Source organism: Myxocyprinus asiaticus, chromosome 34, assembly GCF_019703515.2.
Source record: "Myxocyprinus asiaticus isolate MX2 ecotype Aquarium Trade chromosome 34, UBuf_Myxa_2, whole genome shotgun sequence".
Classification (NCBI taxonomy): domain Eukaryota; kingdom Metazoa; phylum Chordata; class Actinopteri; order Cypriniformes; family Catostomidae; genus Myxocyprinus; species Myxocyprinus asiaticus.
Genome location: NC_059377.1, coordinates 1318466 through 1334570, shown reverse-complemented (window position 1 = coordinate 1334570; position 16105 = coordinate 1318466). Strand labels below are relative to the sequence as shown.

At 37.4% G+C, this 16105-nt stretch overlaps 1 protein-coding gene across 1 annotated transcript in view; it reads left to right on the top strand.

Moving 5' to 3' along the window:
- Positions 1–15107, top strand: part of utp18 (UTP18 small subunit processome component) — a 75142-nt gene extending 60035 nt beyond the window's left edge. The window contains exons 12-13 of the mRNA XM_051670827.1: positions 14235–14377; positions 14488–15107. Coding sequence (XP_051526787.1) covers positions 14235–14377; positions 14488–14512 — 168 coding nt within the window. The 3' untranslated portion in view covers positions 14513–15107. The remainder of the gene's footprint in view (positions 1–14234; positions 14378–14487) is intronic.
- Positions 15108–16105: the final 998 nt, after the last annotated feature.

Sequence of the window (16105 nt, the reverse complement as noted above, 5' to 3'; positions counted from 1 at the left end):
GGTAAGACGCCTCTGACGTTGTCTATGGTTCAGGAGTGGCTTAACAAGAGGAATACGACAACTGTAGCCAAATTCCTTGACATGTCTGTGTGTGGTGGCTCTTGATGCCTTGACCCCAGCCTCAGTCCATTCCTTGTGAAGGTCACCCAAATTCTTGAATCGATTTTGCTTGACAATCATAAGGCTGCGGTTCTCTCGGTTGGTTGTGCATCTTTTTCTTCCACACTTTTTCCTTCCACTCAACTTTCTGTTAACATGCTTGGATACAGCACTCTGTGAACAGCCAGCTTCTTTGGCAATGAATGTTTGTGGCTTACCCTCCTTGTGAAGGGTGTCAATGATTGTCTTCTGGACAACTGTCAGATCAGCAGTCTTCCCCATGATTGTGTAGCCTAGTGAATCAAACTGAGAGACCATTTTGAAGGCTCAGGAAACCTTTGTATGTGTTTTGAGTTGATTAGCTGATTGGCATGTCACCATATTCTAATTTTTTGAGATAGTGAATTGGTGGGTTTTTGTTAAATGTGAGCTAAAATCATCACAATTAAAAGAACCAAAGACTTAAACTACTTCAGTCTGTGTGCATTGAATTTATTTAATACACAAGTTTCACAATTTGAGTTGAATTACTGAAATAAATGAACTTTTCCACGACATTCTAATTTATTGAGATGCACCTGTATATACAGGTATCTTTGTATTAAAGAAACAAATACGAAAGTGATTAAATCATAAAGTAATCCAAGACACGTTCACCTTGAACCTAAAATTGAGCTTTTCTTTTCTTTAGGCAGCATTAACTGTATTACCAAAACGCAATACAAACACATTCGATAAGAACGCACATTTGGCAGCATTTTTTGGGAACACAAGGGAATTTATTAGGCGTATTTTTTATGATGATTATTATAATTATCTTTACATTTATAATTGTCTATTTCTTAATTTGTAGGCTATAAAGTAATTTTTCACTTGTTGTGATTCTTGCGTGATTGGGCCATTGGAGAAATGTTTGGATTTGGGGAGGTGGTTATAAGATTTTTTTAATCACTTCGTTATTTTAATTGCTTTTTTCGTTTAAAGTGCAATTTGAATTTAGAAATGTTTTGTGTTTCAATAAATTAAATTTTTAAAGCAAAATCAATAAAGCAAAAACTTTCACCGACCTTGGGGGTTGACCATATAATCGGATATCACGATATTTTAAATGCGATTATCATTAAAATGTTTTCTACATATCGCCCAGTCCAAAAGGGAATTTAAATTTTTCATGAACGTTTGTAAAATGAAGTAATTTTATGGAGACCCGCACAAACGCGTGTACTCAATTCCATATTGCAACATGTTACCTGTTAATTTTTACATATTTGTTTGATTTGAGTAGTCTATGGGCAATATAAACTTTATAAATAACTAAAGTTTATATAAACAATATACATTTTATTGAAAAACATTGTTTTAGAAAATAGTAAATTATTAGTTTGTGCTTTGGCTCTTTTGAAAAAATGCATCAACCAAAAATTACAAAATTGGATCCTTAGTGAAAAAAGGTTCCCAACCCCTGTTCTAGAGACTGTTGTGTGTGAAAATCCCAGGACATCAGCAGTTACAGAAATACTCAAACCAGCCCTTCTGGCACTAACAGTCATGCCATGCTCCAAATCACTGTGATCACATTTTTCCCCATTCTGATGGTTGATGTGAATATTAACTGAAGCTCCTGACCCATATCTGCATGATTTTATGTACTACACTGCTGCCACACGATTGGCTGTTTAGATAATCGCATAGATGATTGTTGGTGCCAGACGGGCTGGTTTGAATATTTCTGTAACTGTTGATCTCCTGGGATTTTCACACACAACAGTCTCTAGAATTTACTCCGAATGTTGCTAAAAAACAAAAAACATCCAGTGAGCGGCAGTTCTGTGGATGGAAATGTCTTGTTGATGAGAGAGGTCAACAGAGAATGGCCAGACTGGTTCGAACTGACAAAGTCTACGGTGACTCAGATAACCGCTCAGTACAATTGTGGTGAGAACAGCAGCATCTCAGAATGTTGTTTTGGCGGCACGAGGGGGACCTACGCGATATTAGGCAGGTGGTTTTAATGCTGTGGCTGATCGGTGTATATAGTGCATGGTTAAGTGTTCACGGAAAATATGTGTTTTTAGCCGTTTTTGGAAGACAGAGTGAGTCTGCTTCACGGATGGTGTTGGGAAGGTCAGTCCACCAATGAGGTACAGTGAAACTGAAAGTCTGGGAAAGTGTTTTGGTGCCTCTGTGTTGGTACACAAGGCGCCACTCATTACCTGACTGCAGGCTTCTGGTGGGAACGTAGCTCTGCAGAAATGATTTTTGGTACACTGGAGCAGACACAGTGACTGTTCTGTATGCCAGCATCAGAGCCTTGAATTTGATATGTGCATCAACCTGCAGCCAGTGAAGAGAGACAAAGAGTGGTGTAACATGGACTTTCTTTGGTTCGATGAAGACCAGATGTGCTGTTGTATTCTGGATCATTTGCTGGGGCCTAATTGTTCATGCAGGGAGGCCTGCAATGAGAGAGTTACAGTAATTCAGTCTATTTTTGACAAGTGACTGAACAAGAAGTTGTGTGACATGTTCAGAGAGGAAGGGTCTTATTTTCCTGATATTGTAGAGTGTAAATCTACATGATCATGCCATCTTTGAGATGTAGCCTGTGAAATTGAGTTGGCTATCGATGGTCACCCCTAGATTTCTGACTGTTTTGGAAGACGTTGTAGTTGAACCCAGCTGAACGGTGATGTTGTGTTCAGCGGCAGGGTTGGCTGGAAAGAAGAGGAGCTCGGTCTTCGCTGGGTTAAGTTGCAGGTGGTGTTCCTTCATCCAGGCTGAGATGTCTGCCAAACAGGCCAAGATTCAAGCAGTCACCGTGGTGTCGTTGGGCTGGAAAGACAAGTAGAGCTGCGTGTCATTGGCAGAGCAGTGTCAAGAGAACCCATGTGTGATGGGTGAATGATGGGTCCCAGTGATGTTGTGTATATAGCGAAGAGAAGTGGCCCAAGCACTGAGCCCTGAGGTGCCCCAGTAAGTAGCTGATGTGACTTGGACACCTCACCTCTCCAGGCTACCTTGAAAGACCTACCTTAGAAATAGGACTTAAACCAGCTAAGCACAGTTCCTGTGATGCCCAGAGTAGAGAGGGTGGACAGTAGGATCTGATGGTTGACTGTGTCAAAGGCTGCAAAAAGGTCCAGTAGAATCGGGACGGATGACCTGGATCTAGCTCTTGCCTGTCTCAGCGTCTCAGTGACAGACAAGCAGGGCAGTCTCGGTGGAATGTCCACTTTTGAAGCCTGACTGATTGTCATCCAGCAGCTTGTTCTGCAAGAGAGAGGCAGAGATCTGATTGAAAACTACCCTTTCAAGTGTTTTTGCCATGAATTGGATGAGAGAGACTGGTCTCTCTCCCCACATGTGTGGGGTTAAGGGCAGGTTTTTTGAGCTGCAGGGTTACTCGAGCCTGCTTAAATGTAGTGGGGAAAATGCCTGTAAGTAGAGTCAAGTCAAATCATTTTTATTTGTATAGTGCTTTTCAGAACACATAGTTTCAAAGCAGCTTTACAGGAAATCATGCATTAACAAAAAAAAAAAAAAAAAAAAAACTAATCTATGATGTCTTACAGTGACCATTTTGTAGTTTGATTAAATATGATTGTAAAATGTGAATAGAAATTAAATAATTAAATAATAATTGTAGAATTGTAGAACGTCTGTGAACAAGCTGAAGGTGACTGTGGCAAGGAACACAAAACTCCATAAGATGTTGGTTAATGGAGAAAAATAACCTTGGGAGAAACCAGGCTCACTGTGAGGGCCAGTTCCCCTCTGGCTAAACAACATGAATATAATGCCAATATTAGTTATTTGTGTGCAGTGCAAGTCATGGTTTTAAATTTGTAAATTAAGCAAGCATTAAGGTCCAGTGTTTTAAAAATTAAAAAATATATATATTATGAACTTTAAGATTAATGACTAATGTCTTTGAAGTCCATCCTGGATTAACTGCAGAAGTTGACATAGATGCATTGTCCTTTGTTAGTTTGCTGATGAAGGCTTTTGTTGGCGGTTAAATGATAGCCTATGAATTCCATTTTAAGAGTGTAGTCCATCAGTAGACAAAGGTGTTACAGGCAGAGATAAATGATGAGGTGCATCACAGTTCAACCTGCAGATAATTTCAGTGAGGTTCGGTGGGGTCCATCCTAAGTCCAAGGTTCAGGCAGTGGCATATGAAGTATCCAATGTCTTACAGTTGGTGTTGGCATCAGTTCATCCTCTGAAGTAAAAAAACTGAAGTGATGTCTGGCTAGCACTGGCTGTAGTTTGTTGTCATCTCTTAGCGACACGTAGCAGTGGAGTCCGACACCAAGCAGGAATAGAGCTGGATCTGGCAGGCTCTGGTAACCTCAGGATATGAATTCCGAGATTGAGACATGGAAACAAATAAAATAATATTAGCATAGATCTCATTCAATGTTATGCAGAGTTATAGATCATGATGGATGTTTCTGGTTCCGGCAGACCTAACTAAAGCAGCCTAATTGTGAGTTGAATTGTGTGTATGCCTGGCTAAATAGATGAGTCTTTAATCAAGACTTAAACTGAGTGAGTGTGTCTGCATCCTGAACACTGTTAGGGAGACTGTTCCATAGTTTAGGAGCCAAATATGAAAAGGATCTACATCCTTTTGTGGATTTTGATATTCTTGGAATTATTAACGAGCCAGAATTGTGTGTCTGTAATTAGCCAGTTCTCTAGGATCAAGCTGTGGCGGCTTAAGCGGTGTGATAACTGCCAAGTTTCTTGGGACATGTCCTAAGGATAGCAAGGAGTCAGTAATATTAAGATGATGTTCTGAGATTACTGGGAATACATCTTTTAAGAGCTTAGTTGGTATTGGATCTAACATACATGTTGTGGCTTTTGATTTTTTTTATACGTTTTGTTAGCTCTTCATGACCTATGACAGTGAAGGATTGAAGTTGCTCGTGAGCAAAATTATGAGACACTGTTCTGAGGTGCTGTGACAGTTGATTGCATAATTCCAATTTTATTTCTGATTATTTCAATTTTATCAGTAAAGAAATTCATGAAGTCCTTACTATTGTGCTGCGACGGAATAACTGGTTCAGTCGGTGCTTTATTCCTTACCAATTTAGCCACAGTACTGAATAAACACCTAGGATTGTTGTGGTCATTTTCTATAAGTTTGCTAAAATATGCTGAGCTGGCAGCTTTTAGTGCCTGTCTATAGCTACAGACACTATCCTTCTATGCACCGCGAAATACCTCTAATTTTGTATTCTTTCACTTGCGCTCCATTTTCCGAACTGCTCTTTTGAGAGCACGAGTGTGATCATTGTGCCATGGTACGAGGCTTTTTTCTTTAAGTTTCTTTAATCGAAGGGGGGAGACACTGTCAAGAGTGCTAGAGAAGACTTTATATTTTCTGTTATTTCATTAAGTTCTAATAGACTTTTTGGCTAACTGAGTATGTGAGACAATTCCGGAAGATTATTAGTGAAGTGGTCTTTAGTGGTTGAAAGAATAGTTCTACCTGAACGATAGCGTGGTGTAGATTGAGTAACATTAACTGATCACAACAAACAAGAGACGAGGTAATGATCTGAGAAGTCATCACTCTGTGGTAGAATTTCTATAGTATCAACATCAACTCTGAATCAATGACAGAATTAAATCTAGCATATGATATTGCCGATGAGTTGGTTCTGTCACATTTTGTCTGACTCCAAGAGAGTTGAGAATATCAATAAATGCTAATCCCAATGTGTCACTTTCTTTACCTATGTGAATGTTGAAGTCACCAACAATTAAAGCTCTATCTACTTGAACTACTAGATCAGATAGAAAATTATCAAATTCACCAAGGAAACCAGAGTAAGGCCCAGGTGATCTATATACTGTAGCAAGGGTTTTGATCTTTTTTGGGGGGGATTTCTAAAGCTGTAAAATTAAAATAATAGCTATTTTTAGAGAAAAACATAAATGTATCATTTGAAACCTAATGTGTTGGAAAATAGCAATAGATTAATTTTCTGTATCGTTTATGTTCTTGCCCTTTATAGGGTTAAGAAAGTAAATGTTTTAACAAACAGTTGGCCTGTTGTAAGATTGCAAGCACTATGGTGACCTGTACTGGATCTGTTTGTGTTTCTTATGTAAAGGGGTCTTTACCTACCATATTTTCACTTAGTCTACATTCATCTTCGCAAATTCTGTGGAATGATGTTCATGGAAGTTGAAGGGTAGAGCTAGCGGGGCACAAACTAACACTGTTTGGTTTCCTTAAGTTTGTGTAAATACACTTGGGATTCAAAGTATTTTTCTTTTTTCACATTAATTTTACACATATCTGGTATAAATATGTGGTCTTGTTTTATGAATGCAGTGTGTACTTTTTTCCCCATCTACCTGGAAAATGGGAAAGTGAAATCTTACAACGTGCCCCATAGGTGGTGCAGGGCACATTGTAACGACCATATTACGGCGTAAAATCCCCCTCTAACAACTGTATCTGATCTAATTAAAATAAAAAATAAAATATGTCAGTAAAAGTCATTTATTAACTTTGTCATGTATAGCAGTAATTTTGACACTTAAAAATGAATACACAACAAAGCCACAGCTCTCCCCTACTTCAGGTTTTGAATGTTCCCTGCATGAGATGGCACTTTTTTTTTGTGACAATTTACAAACTGGGTAACCATCATTATTATTTTTAAATAGCCAAATTATTCCTACATCACGGACTTCAACCACCATATGAGGGGGAAATAGAGTTCAGACATTCGGTGTGCTGCGCTTTGTCAGGTTGGTGAAGCTGTAAATGTAGCCGATTGTTTATTTATTTTTATTTAACAAATATTTACAATGGAAACATTAATTTCTTTACTTGTATATTTAAAAAATAAATAAATAATAAATTCCTGAGTGTCACAGTGCTATGAATGGGAAAAGAAATGGCAACGGTTTATGACAGCTGTATGTTTTTTAAACCACGGTACACCATGAAACTGTTGAATCTCTATTCGGCACAAACGTTCTCCTTCACATGATAAATATGTCATCACTACGACACACACCCTTCACGGTATCGGCTCTGCTTTTGTTCACACAGACACGTCCCATGATTGACCCCGGCAATGTTAATAGGGTCTGATCCCCGGGATAAAATTTTCGGGCATTCCGTCATCGGCTTGCATTCACACAGAAGGCTCCCCGGCATCGATCCCAGCAATATCCCGGGATCAGACCCCAGTGTGAATGAGGTTTAAGACACATGGCATGCTGAGCTTGTCACCACGGAGACCTAGCACGTATGGAGGCTCACGCTATTCACTGCGGCATCCATGCACAACTTGCCACGCGCCCAACCAAGAGCGAGAACCTCCTTATAGCGACCACAAGGAAGGTAACCCACGTAACTCTACCCACCCTAGCAATAGGGCCAATTGGTTGCTTAGGAAGCCTGGATGGAATCACTCAGCATACCCTGGATTCGAACCTGCGATTTCACTGGTGGTAGTCAGTGTCTTTGCTTACTGAGCTTCCCAGGACCCCCTGAACACATTATTTGTATCATATGTGTCTCAATGCATGCGTTTGAGTCTTACGCTAAATATAATAATCAAAAACGCTATGTAGTTCAAAACTGTAGGTTACGTGCATTATTAATTATCTGTCTTAGTATTTTATTATTACTTCATATTTGCTATTAAACGATATTGCCCCAAAGCTCTAACTATTTAGTGACTATTTACACCCAGTTGTAACCCCCAACAGTCTGTTGGCAACATTGAAATATGTGACAAACTGTGTTAAGCGTCGCTCCAGCGGCGTGGGATGTAACGCTGGTGTGCCTGTGTCTGTATGACCCTGAGTTTGGTTCCACGTTTTTCCCATTCTGTTTCTTGTCACCACTCTTAATGTTTTATTAAATACTGCTTAAAACGAATATAAAGGTAGATTTACTATAGTAATATTGTAGTAACCATGTTTTTTGGGGGGGGCTGAAAACATAGATTTGATGCAGTTAACAATGGTGTTACTACAGTAATATGGTGTTAATAAAATAACCATTTTTAATTTTGTGGTTACAATTTACTACAAAATACCATGGCGATGCTCGTTACTGGACCTGTAGAGAATGTCAGGACAGATCCGTGTTCCAATCAGTTTACTGCATTATTTAGGACTTTATTGAAACCTTTTAACACTTTTTAAGCACACCGAGACATTTTTTTCTAAACTTTTTTAACAGACACAAGTTTTGAACGCCCAGAGTTTTTTATATAAAAAAAGAATAAAGACGTAGTTGAATTATGCAAGGACTAAAGTGAATCTGTGTTTGGTTTTTGTTTTTTGAACTGGTTAATTTACTGTATATGAACTGTCCAAACCAATCACCAGAACACTGGAAGTTTGTTGTTCATTACTGATTGATTTGATAATTTCACATAATATTTGTGAGCAGCGTTTCGACAAGAAAAATACGTTCAGATTTCATACAATGTCATAATCTGACAAGCCCATCATATTGTGAATGTGAGGCACAAGTTAACATGGACACTTGATGCTGGATAATTTGCACCATTTCCCACCGAATAAACAAATCTAATTTCAACACACTGATGCTTGCGACTGTTATCGCCGCCTAACTCAAACTTACATCGCTGTGTAAAATTTTGCTGATCATGTTGTTGAACAAGATTGAATCTCCTGCCTCTGTAAGGATTTTTTTTCTCGCTGTTCGAGCTAATCATACCACTTATTTTTATCTGTACAAGGATGCCAATATTATGTAGTAAGATTATTCAGAACTCAATCCCAGTTAAACCGTAACACCAGAGAATGACAGAGAGAACCCCCACTATCACAGCGCAATACTGCGGCAGGCGTGATGAAAAGAAAACAAGAAAAACACCAGCAAATGTTGAACATTTGGAAATAAATTGGAGCAAGGAGAACAAAGTCTTCCTCAGACGTCACGTATGTTATTTACACGCATTGCGGGGCTCATTGTCTCTGTTTACTCGGCTGCAGCGTGTGTAATACAGTGTGACAAAAAACAATTGTGAACTACACTCACGCTATTGTGCTGTTTAATGTAATTAAGTTTAATTATAAACTTTATCATGTAATCATGAATGCTGCTGCCCTATGTGACTGTTCCAACAATGATTTTACCTTTAAAAAACACAATCATGGCGATTAAATATAAGTTAAATACCATGTGTAAATTATATACAGTATAAAAAGAACAGATGACCAACAATTATCTTACAGGACACCGTGTCAGTGCCAGGCACTGCGCATAATGGCTTTTTGTGAATCTGCTGGATGTAGTTTACTTTCTACATGTATCCAAACAAACAATAAGAAAAGCTGGTTTCAAACCTGTGATAGCAGGTCCTAAATTTATTAGCTTACTAAGCTATAACTTTATTGTTGCCATTTAATTTTGCATGGTTAGATCACCTTCTATAAATCAAAATGTAAAAAATACAATACAAATAATAATAGTAACAATGTTAATCATAATAACATTCTTCACACTAAACGATGGTGTCAAAAGTGTCTCTTTGTGCCTCCTGGCAGTGATTTTGCGAACGTGTTTCACGTGTGAGAATTTCAAGTTTTACTGATGCGTTAATCCCCACGGTAGTAAGTATCAATCTGGTTGGATACCCACTGTACCTAGGGAGACCATACCTGCATGGACTCGGGATTTATAAAAATGTCTTGGATTCGGCAGACAGTTTGAATGGAAACCGCAACTTGAACAGATCTGATAACAGACATTTTGACGTCGAGTCAAAAACAACGAGGAGAATGTAATACTCGCTGTGGCAGATTTTCCTGAACTGTATAACGTTTCTTTAAACCTTTTATAGATATATTAATGAAAAGAAAGCCACGTGAGTGGGCGAGTTGGTGTATCAGGTGAGTAGACTGTGTTTGGAAACATAATTTGTGGAAGATAGACGATTGTGCGATGTCTGCCAACAGACCATGAACTGCCTTTTTTAATTTACTTTTCTGCAACAGGTGTCTGCATCAACTTTATATAATGGGAAATACTAATTTATTCTCAATTGTTAAACGTCATTGTTAGAGTTTAGTGGACTTTGTTTATTATATTTATTTTTAGCACGGAATAAAATATTTACAGTAATAACACATTTTATGAAGGAATAAGTAGCATCTTATTAATTTTATTTGCTATTATTTATATGCAATACAATATTTAAAGTAATCGCCTCAGAGACTCCGCATCTTAGCGCTCGCTAGCATTGTTATAACTGAAACAGTAGGAGGCATCAGTGCACTTGCGCTGACTCGTTTCGCACTGCCTCTCCATGTGAACTGAAAATGTGCGAGAAGCAGCAAGATTGCAAACACAGCTTGCCGCCTACCGTGTAACACCACCTAAACATAAGCTCTCATTATCAACATCCGGCACATTTGCTTTAAATATTATTAATACTGGATCATTTCAGTAGCACTCTGCTTTTTGTCCATGTTGAAGTGTCTGTGATCAGATCTGTTTAAATTGCTGTTTCTGTTTGGATTGTTTGCCAAGATTTTCAGCCGAATCCCGGACATTTTAGAAATCCTGAGTCCATACTTGTATGATCTCCCTAGGTACGTACAGTTTCAGAGAAATAAAATTACTTGATTACACTAATAAAAGATTTTGGTCATATCACCTTAGTCATTCATCCAACAAAGATGATTCATTCCCCATTTGATTTGGTCTGTTCAAAGGTATATATAAATGTAGAAATAAATGAGGAAATAATGTAGAAATACTCATTTAGACACATTTGAAAATGTATTTCTTTGTACACATTTATTTTTATTTTAATATTGGCAGAATTGGTCCTCCATAGCTGTCATAACTCATCTCACATCCCAACAAAATGACGTTTCATCACACCCCTAGTAAAAAAACATTCAGTCAGTTAACTGGACAATTAGTGCATAGCAAACAGGGTTGCAAAATATTAGAAATATCCATGATTGACAGTTTTTCTCTCAACAATGTGATTTTGACCAGGTGCAACCTACATTCAAGTGCGACTTTATTTCTGAAAAATATGGTACATAAGCTACTTAACTTTCACTGCATGAACCAGTGCTTCATCCACAACCACTTCCTTTTAAATCACCATCTTTAAAAGCAAACAACAATGCACATTTGCTTCTTGCGAGAATGAGCTTTGACCCATTCAGCTTACGCCTATTGAAATAGTATGGTTATAGCACCATGAAGCGGTTTAGAGTAGAATGTGCACATTTACTGCGGCTACCGCAGCGATAAAAAGGCCATTCTGGACTCATAACATCTTAGTGATGGGAAGTCTGATTATTTTTCACAAACCGGTTCTTTCGGATGGTTCGTTTCAATGAACGAGTTCAAAAAAATGATTCAGCAGTTCTTTTACGTCATTGTGTAATGACGTCACTGTACATAATGCTAATACCCCAGCATTGTGGAATTCACGCTCAAACACATTAGATAAAGCCATATGTAAGCTCGTATTGCTGATTATTACATTTTATTCAATTAAGTTACACTGCCTGGCAAAAAAAATAAAAATTGCCATTTGAATTTAAATAAGTGAATACTTAAGAGCCTATGATTGGATCATTATTGCAGTGATTAATATATTTCAGCTGGCAACAATTCTTTTAACCCTAAATGATGTAGTGTGTAGCTCTCATTTCTTAAACAACAAGGTCGGATGACATATCCCCTGGTCGTGGAGATTGCTGAAATCTCTGGAATTGGGTTAAGAACTGTCCAACACATTGTCAAAGCCCGGAATGATAGTGGTGAACCATCAACTTCGCGGAAGAAATGTGGTTGGGAAAAAAAATCTTAAATGATTGTGATTGGAAATCACTAAAACGCTAAGTGAAGTCACATCATAAAAAATCAACAGTAGAACTCATGGCTATGTTTAATAGTAAAAGTAAAGCATTTCCACACACACAGTGAGACGAGAACTTACAAGATTGGGACTAAACAGCTGTGTAGCCACTTGTTAGTGAGGCTTATCAGAAAAACAACTTCAGTTTGCTAGGTAGCAAAAAGATTGGATTGTGGAGCAATGGAAAAAGGTCATGTGGTCTGATGAGTCCAGTTACCCTATTCCAAAAAGCAGTCCAGTGAAATATTAGAGTATGCAACTTTTTGTGTATAATAATAATAAGGCCATTTAGTGTCAACAGTGTTTAATTCAGTGATTTTACATCTTGGATATGTTTCTTACTTTAAAGTTTTGCACCTAAAGCATCCGATACTGACACTGAGATACAAATGCGGATGTTCTACGTGTCTAAAGAATATAAAGTGAATAAACTAGTAGAACAGAAACCATGATCCAGCTCATAACTTCAAATATAATCTGAATGCACAATACTCAATAGTAAATAAATTTAGATCTCTCGACTGAATGTTTGGCACCACACACCCCCCCCCCCCCATTCAAGTCCTCGGTTCACGCATGCTCATCAGAAGCTCTCTCATCAGTTCTCAGTATTTCGTAAATGTCCGAAAGAGGCGATTCTCAGTTCAGTGTACTGGTGACTCGAGAACTGCTGTGATCAACTCGATGTACTGTTGACTCGAGAGCTGCTGTCCCTGGATCAGTAGACTGTTGACTCGAGAGCTGTTGTGACTAGATCATCATCATACATTGATAAAACGGTAATACAATCAAGTCATAAACATATTTCCAGTATGTTTTATTTGTTATACTTTCTGCTGTTCAGCAAAATACCCCAGAAACATATATTCCCCCCATTAATCACACAGCACAAGCATGCTCATTTTCAGCAGTTCAGTGTACTATCACTATCACTACTATTACTATCAGTTGAGTGTACTGTTGACTCAAGAACTGAGAGCAACTCATACTGTTGGCTCGAGAACTGTTGTGCGACAGGTGTTTAGTCCAATTTGTGAACTAGTTGGAGCGGTTCATTGCAAAGATTTTGGAGAACAGTTTCAACTCATTCACTGAAAAGAACTGGTTCAAAAGAACTATTTGTTCGCAAACCGGGCATCACTATAACATCTGTACTTTCTGGAACAGTCTCTGTATTGGGCGTATTGTAGTATTGTTTTTCACCTGTTTTTCAGGAGTGCATCTATGATGCCTGAAAATGCTGCATCCAGAGCTTACTAGGGTTTGGAACAGACTCCTTATTTTGACATTACCATATTCCAAATATTTTTGTCTGTGCTCAGTACGTCACTATACAAAGCAAATAACATGCAACGACATTGGGAATACATGTGATGTCATGTGTAGCCATAATTATTCAGTACAAGCTTAGAAATGGTGCTTGTCCAAGTTTTTCTTTGGTGCTAGTCTACTCTTTAACATCTAATTATGATTTAAAAAATATGGTATTATATGGTATTTTTCTACCAGTTAAAATGCCAGATAGATGCACTATAAAAAAAATTTATAATACAATTATTTTACATATACAGTAAATTACTGGCTGCTGTGATTGCCAGAAATGTACTCCAAAAAGAATACGGTGACCATGTTTCAGGCTTTATGGGATACCATTTTGACACAAACACAAAACACCATCAGGGTATAACATGTGACACTAAAATACATAAAATATAGCACAGAACACCCCAATGTACATAACTGGTATTAAAAATAAGAAAAAGTATAACTATTCCCATAAAATAATAATGAAATGTGATGGGTCACACAGGTTTAAACAACATAGTTTACCGTAAAATGTACATGTATTCTGATGTTAAATAATATACATTTTTACCATTAATTATACAGTAAAATTATAGTTCTAAAAAAAATATATATTTTTTTACAATATTTTATCGTAAAATAACATGTCTTGTTAAACATTAGATATTTTTTGCCATATATGTTAAGGTAAACTACCCATTAACCAATACGTTTTTTATTTTATTTTTTACTGTAGCATTTTTAATATTATTTTTCCATTAAAATTATGGACATTTTTCCAGTGTAGATTTTGGAAAAACTGTGGCTGGTAGGTTACATTTTATTTTGTTAAAGATTACTAATTCTACTTGAAAGAGTTTGTGTTATGTTGTGTTTAAGGGTAAAGTACAACTTCATTGGCTTTTCTGCAATTTTTCTCCTTAGGTCCATATTCCCAGTTTCACAGTGTTTTCCAATTTTCCACAATTCCGAAAGAAGACTATCTTTCGAACCCATTGTTTGGATTTCTCCCCAAGGAGTGGCTTCTACTCTGTGGCCAATAATAAGGGTCATGCACTGCTGTTCAGGTGGGTTAGAATAACATTTAATACATTAAACGTATTTAACACATTACAGTTTTGTTATACAAATCATCAATGTTTTTGTGAGCATTTATATTCTCTTTCTTTGTCTTTAGGCTTCTACATTATAATGACTTCTAAAGATGGACAGATGGATGTTTTTGATAGCACCTACTCCTGACTATTAAAACTGACCATTATACAATTGTTCAAGTGAATTCGTTAGATTTTCATGTCATAATAAAGACTGTCCTTAACAGTCTTTAGTGGAATTGCTGTAGTGCTCTTGAGTGAATAGCAGGGCTCAACCAGGAGGAAGTTGTCAAAAAGAGATATGCTTCAAATGATTCAATTTAAAAATAGTTCAGATAATAAAGCAACAAACACCTTCCAGTAAATCAAATAATAGTTTACCACACTGATTTAACCAATTAATTAGTGCAAAGCATTCTCCAGGATTACCTGTTTTCCTTTAAGTGGTCAAATTCAGGACCATGAACTGGGTCATTCCTGTAATGAAGATCGTGTGAATATTGGATAAAATATTAAACTTACAATTGCTAAAGATGGAAATCATGTTAATTTTCTTGTCACAATTTAGTGAACATACAGTTCAGTTCAGTGGTGTGATGAATTCTGTGATGTTTTGTGGTATTGGTTTGTCTCATTCTAAAATATTCCATCCTGTTTGATAAATACTAAATTGATAAATATTGATAAAATTACAGAAATCGGAGTGCTGTGAATCAATTTTTTTTTTTTTTTTTCTACTAATCTCACTTTTTTGTGTTTGGTGAACTCTGAACTGAGAATCTGGATGAAGAGAGGACAAATAGAAGATTGAAACATCACACATAGACCTCTTGGCCCAATTCAAAGGATACATATTTCAAAGCTGCTCGTTTTTATTGTTGCTGGTGTAACGGCCTCGACATGGAGGCGAAGGTAAAATCCATATGCAGGAAGTTTATTATAATCAGCAAACAAATCCAAGACACAAGGCAGAGACGTAATCATTGAAGCAGGCAAAGTAGTTGTTACACGGGTAATCAGTCCAACCAGGCAAACAGAGCAAAACAGTAATCCAATATCGGTAAATGCGTGAAGCAGGCACAATGGTCATAACAAGTAGGCAATAAACAGGCAATGAAAATAACGCTTGGTAAGGCAGTGAAACTGGCAATACTTTGCAAAGTCACAATAGAGAAGCATGGCTATTTATATAGTACAAACAGGAAGTCACCATAGAAGAAACGGTATCGTGTCAGTTTTCAGGAGAGGGCTCCCTCTGGTGGTCGGCTGGAGGGATACCAGCCTCATTCGTTACAGTTGGAGAGTAAGTAGGCATTATTTATAACATTTTGAACATGATTTTTGATATTTGAGGAATGTTATTTACTAAAGCCAGAAGACCTCTTGCATGATGGCATATCCTGGTCTGTTGCATTGTAAAAAAAAAAAAAAAAAGAAAGAAAACGTAAATTTTACATGTAAAACAGTCATGTAAATTGCTGAAATTAACATGTTACATTTTCGGCCCTATAAAAATCTTAAAAGATTAGGGAAAGCAGCAACTTGAAGAGTGTCAACTTAAAGACAACCAGTCTGTGCATTTTATCATGTGGCTTGAGCGTGTTTACCGCGGAGACGTGTGGAGGCTTCATGCTATTCTCTGCGGCATCCACGCACAACTCCCCACGCGCCCCACCGAGAGCAAGAACCACATTATAGCAA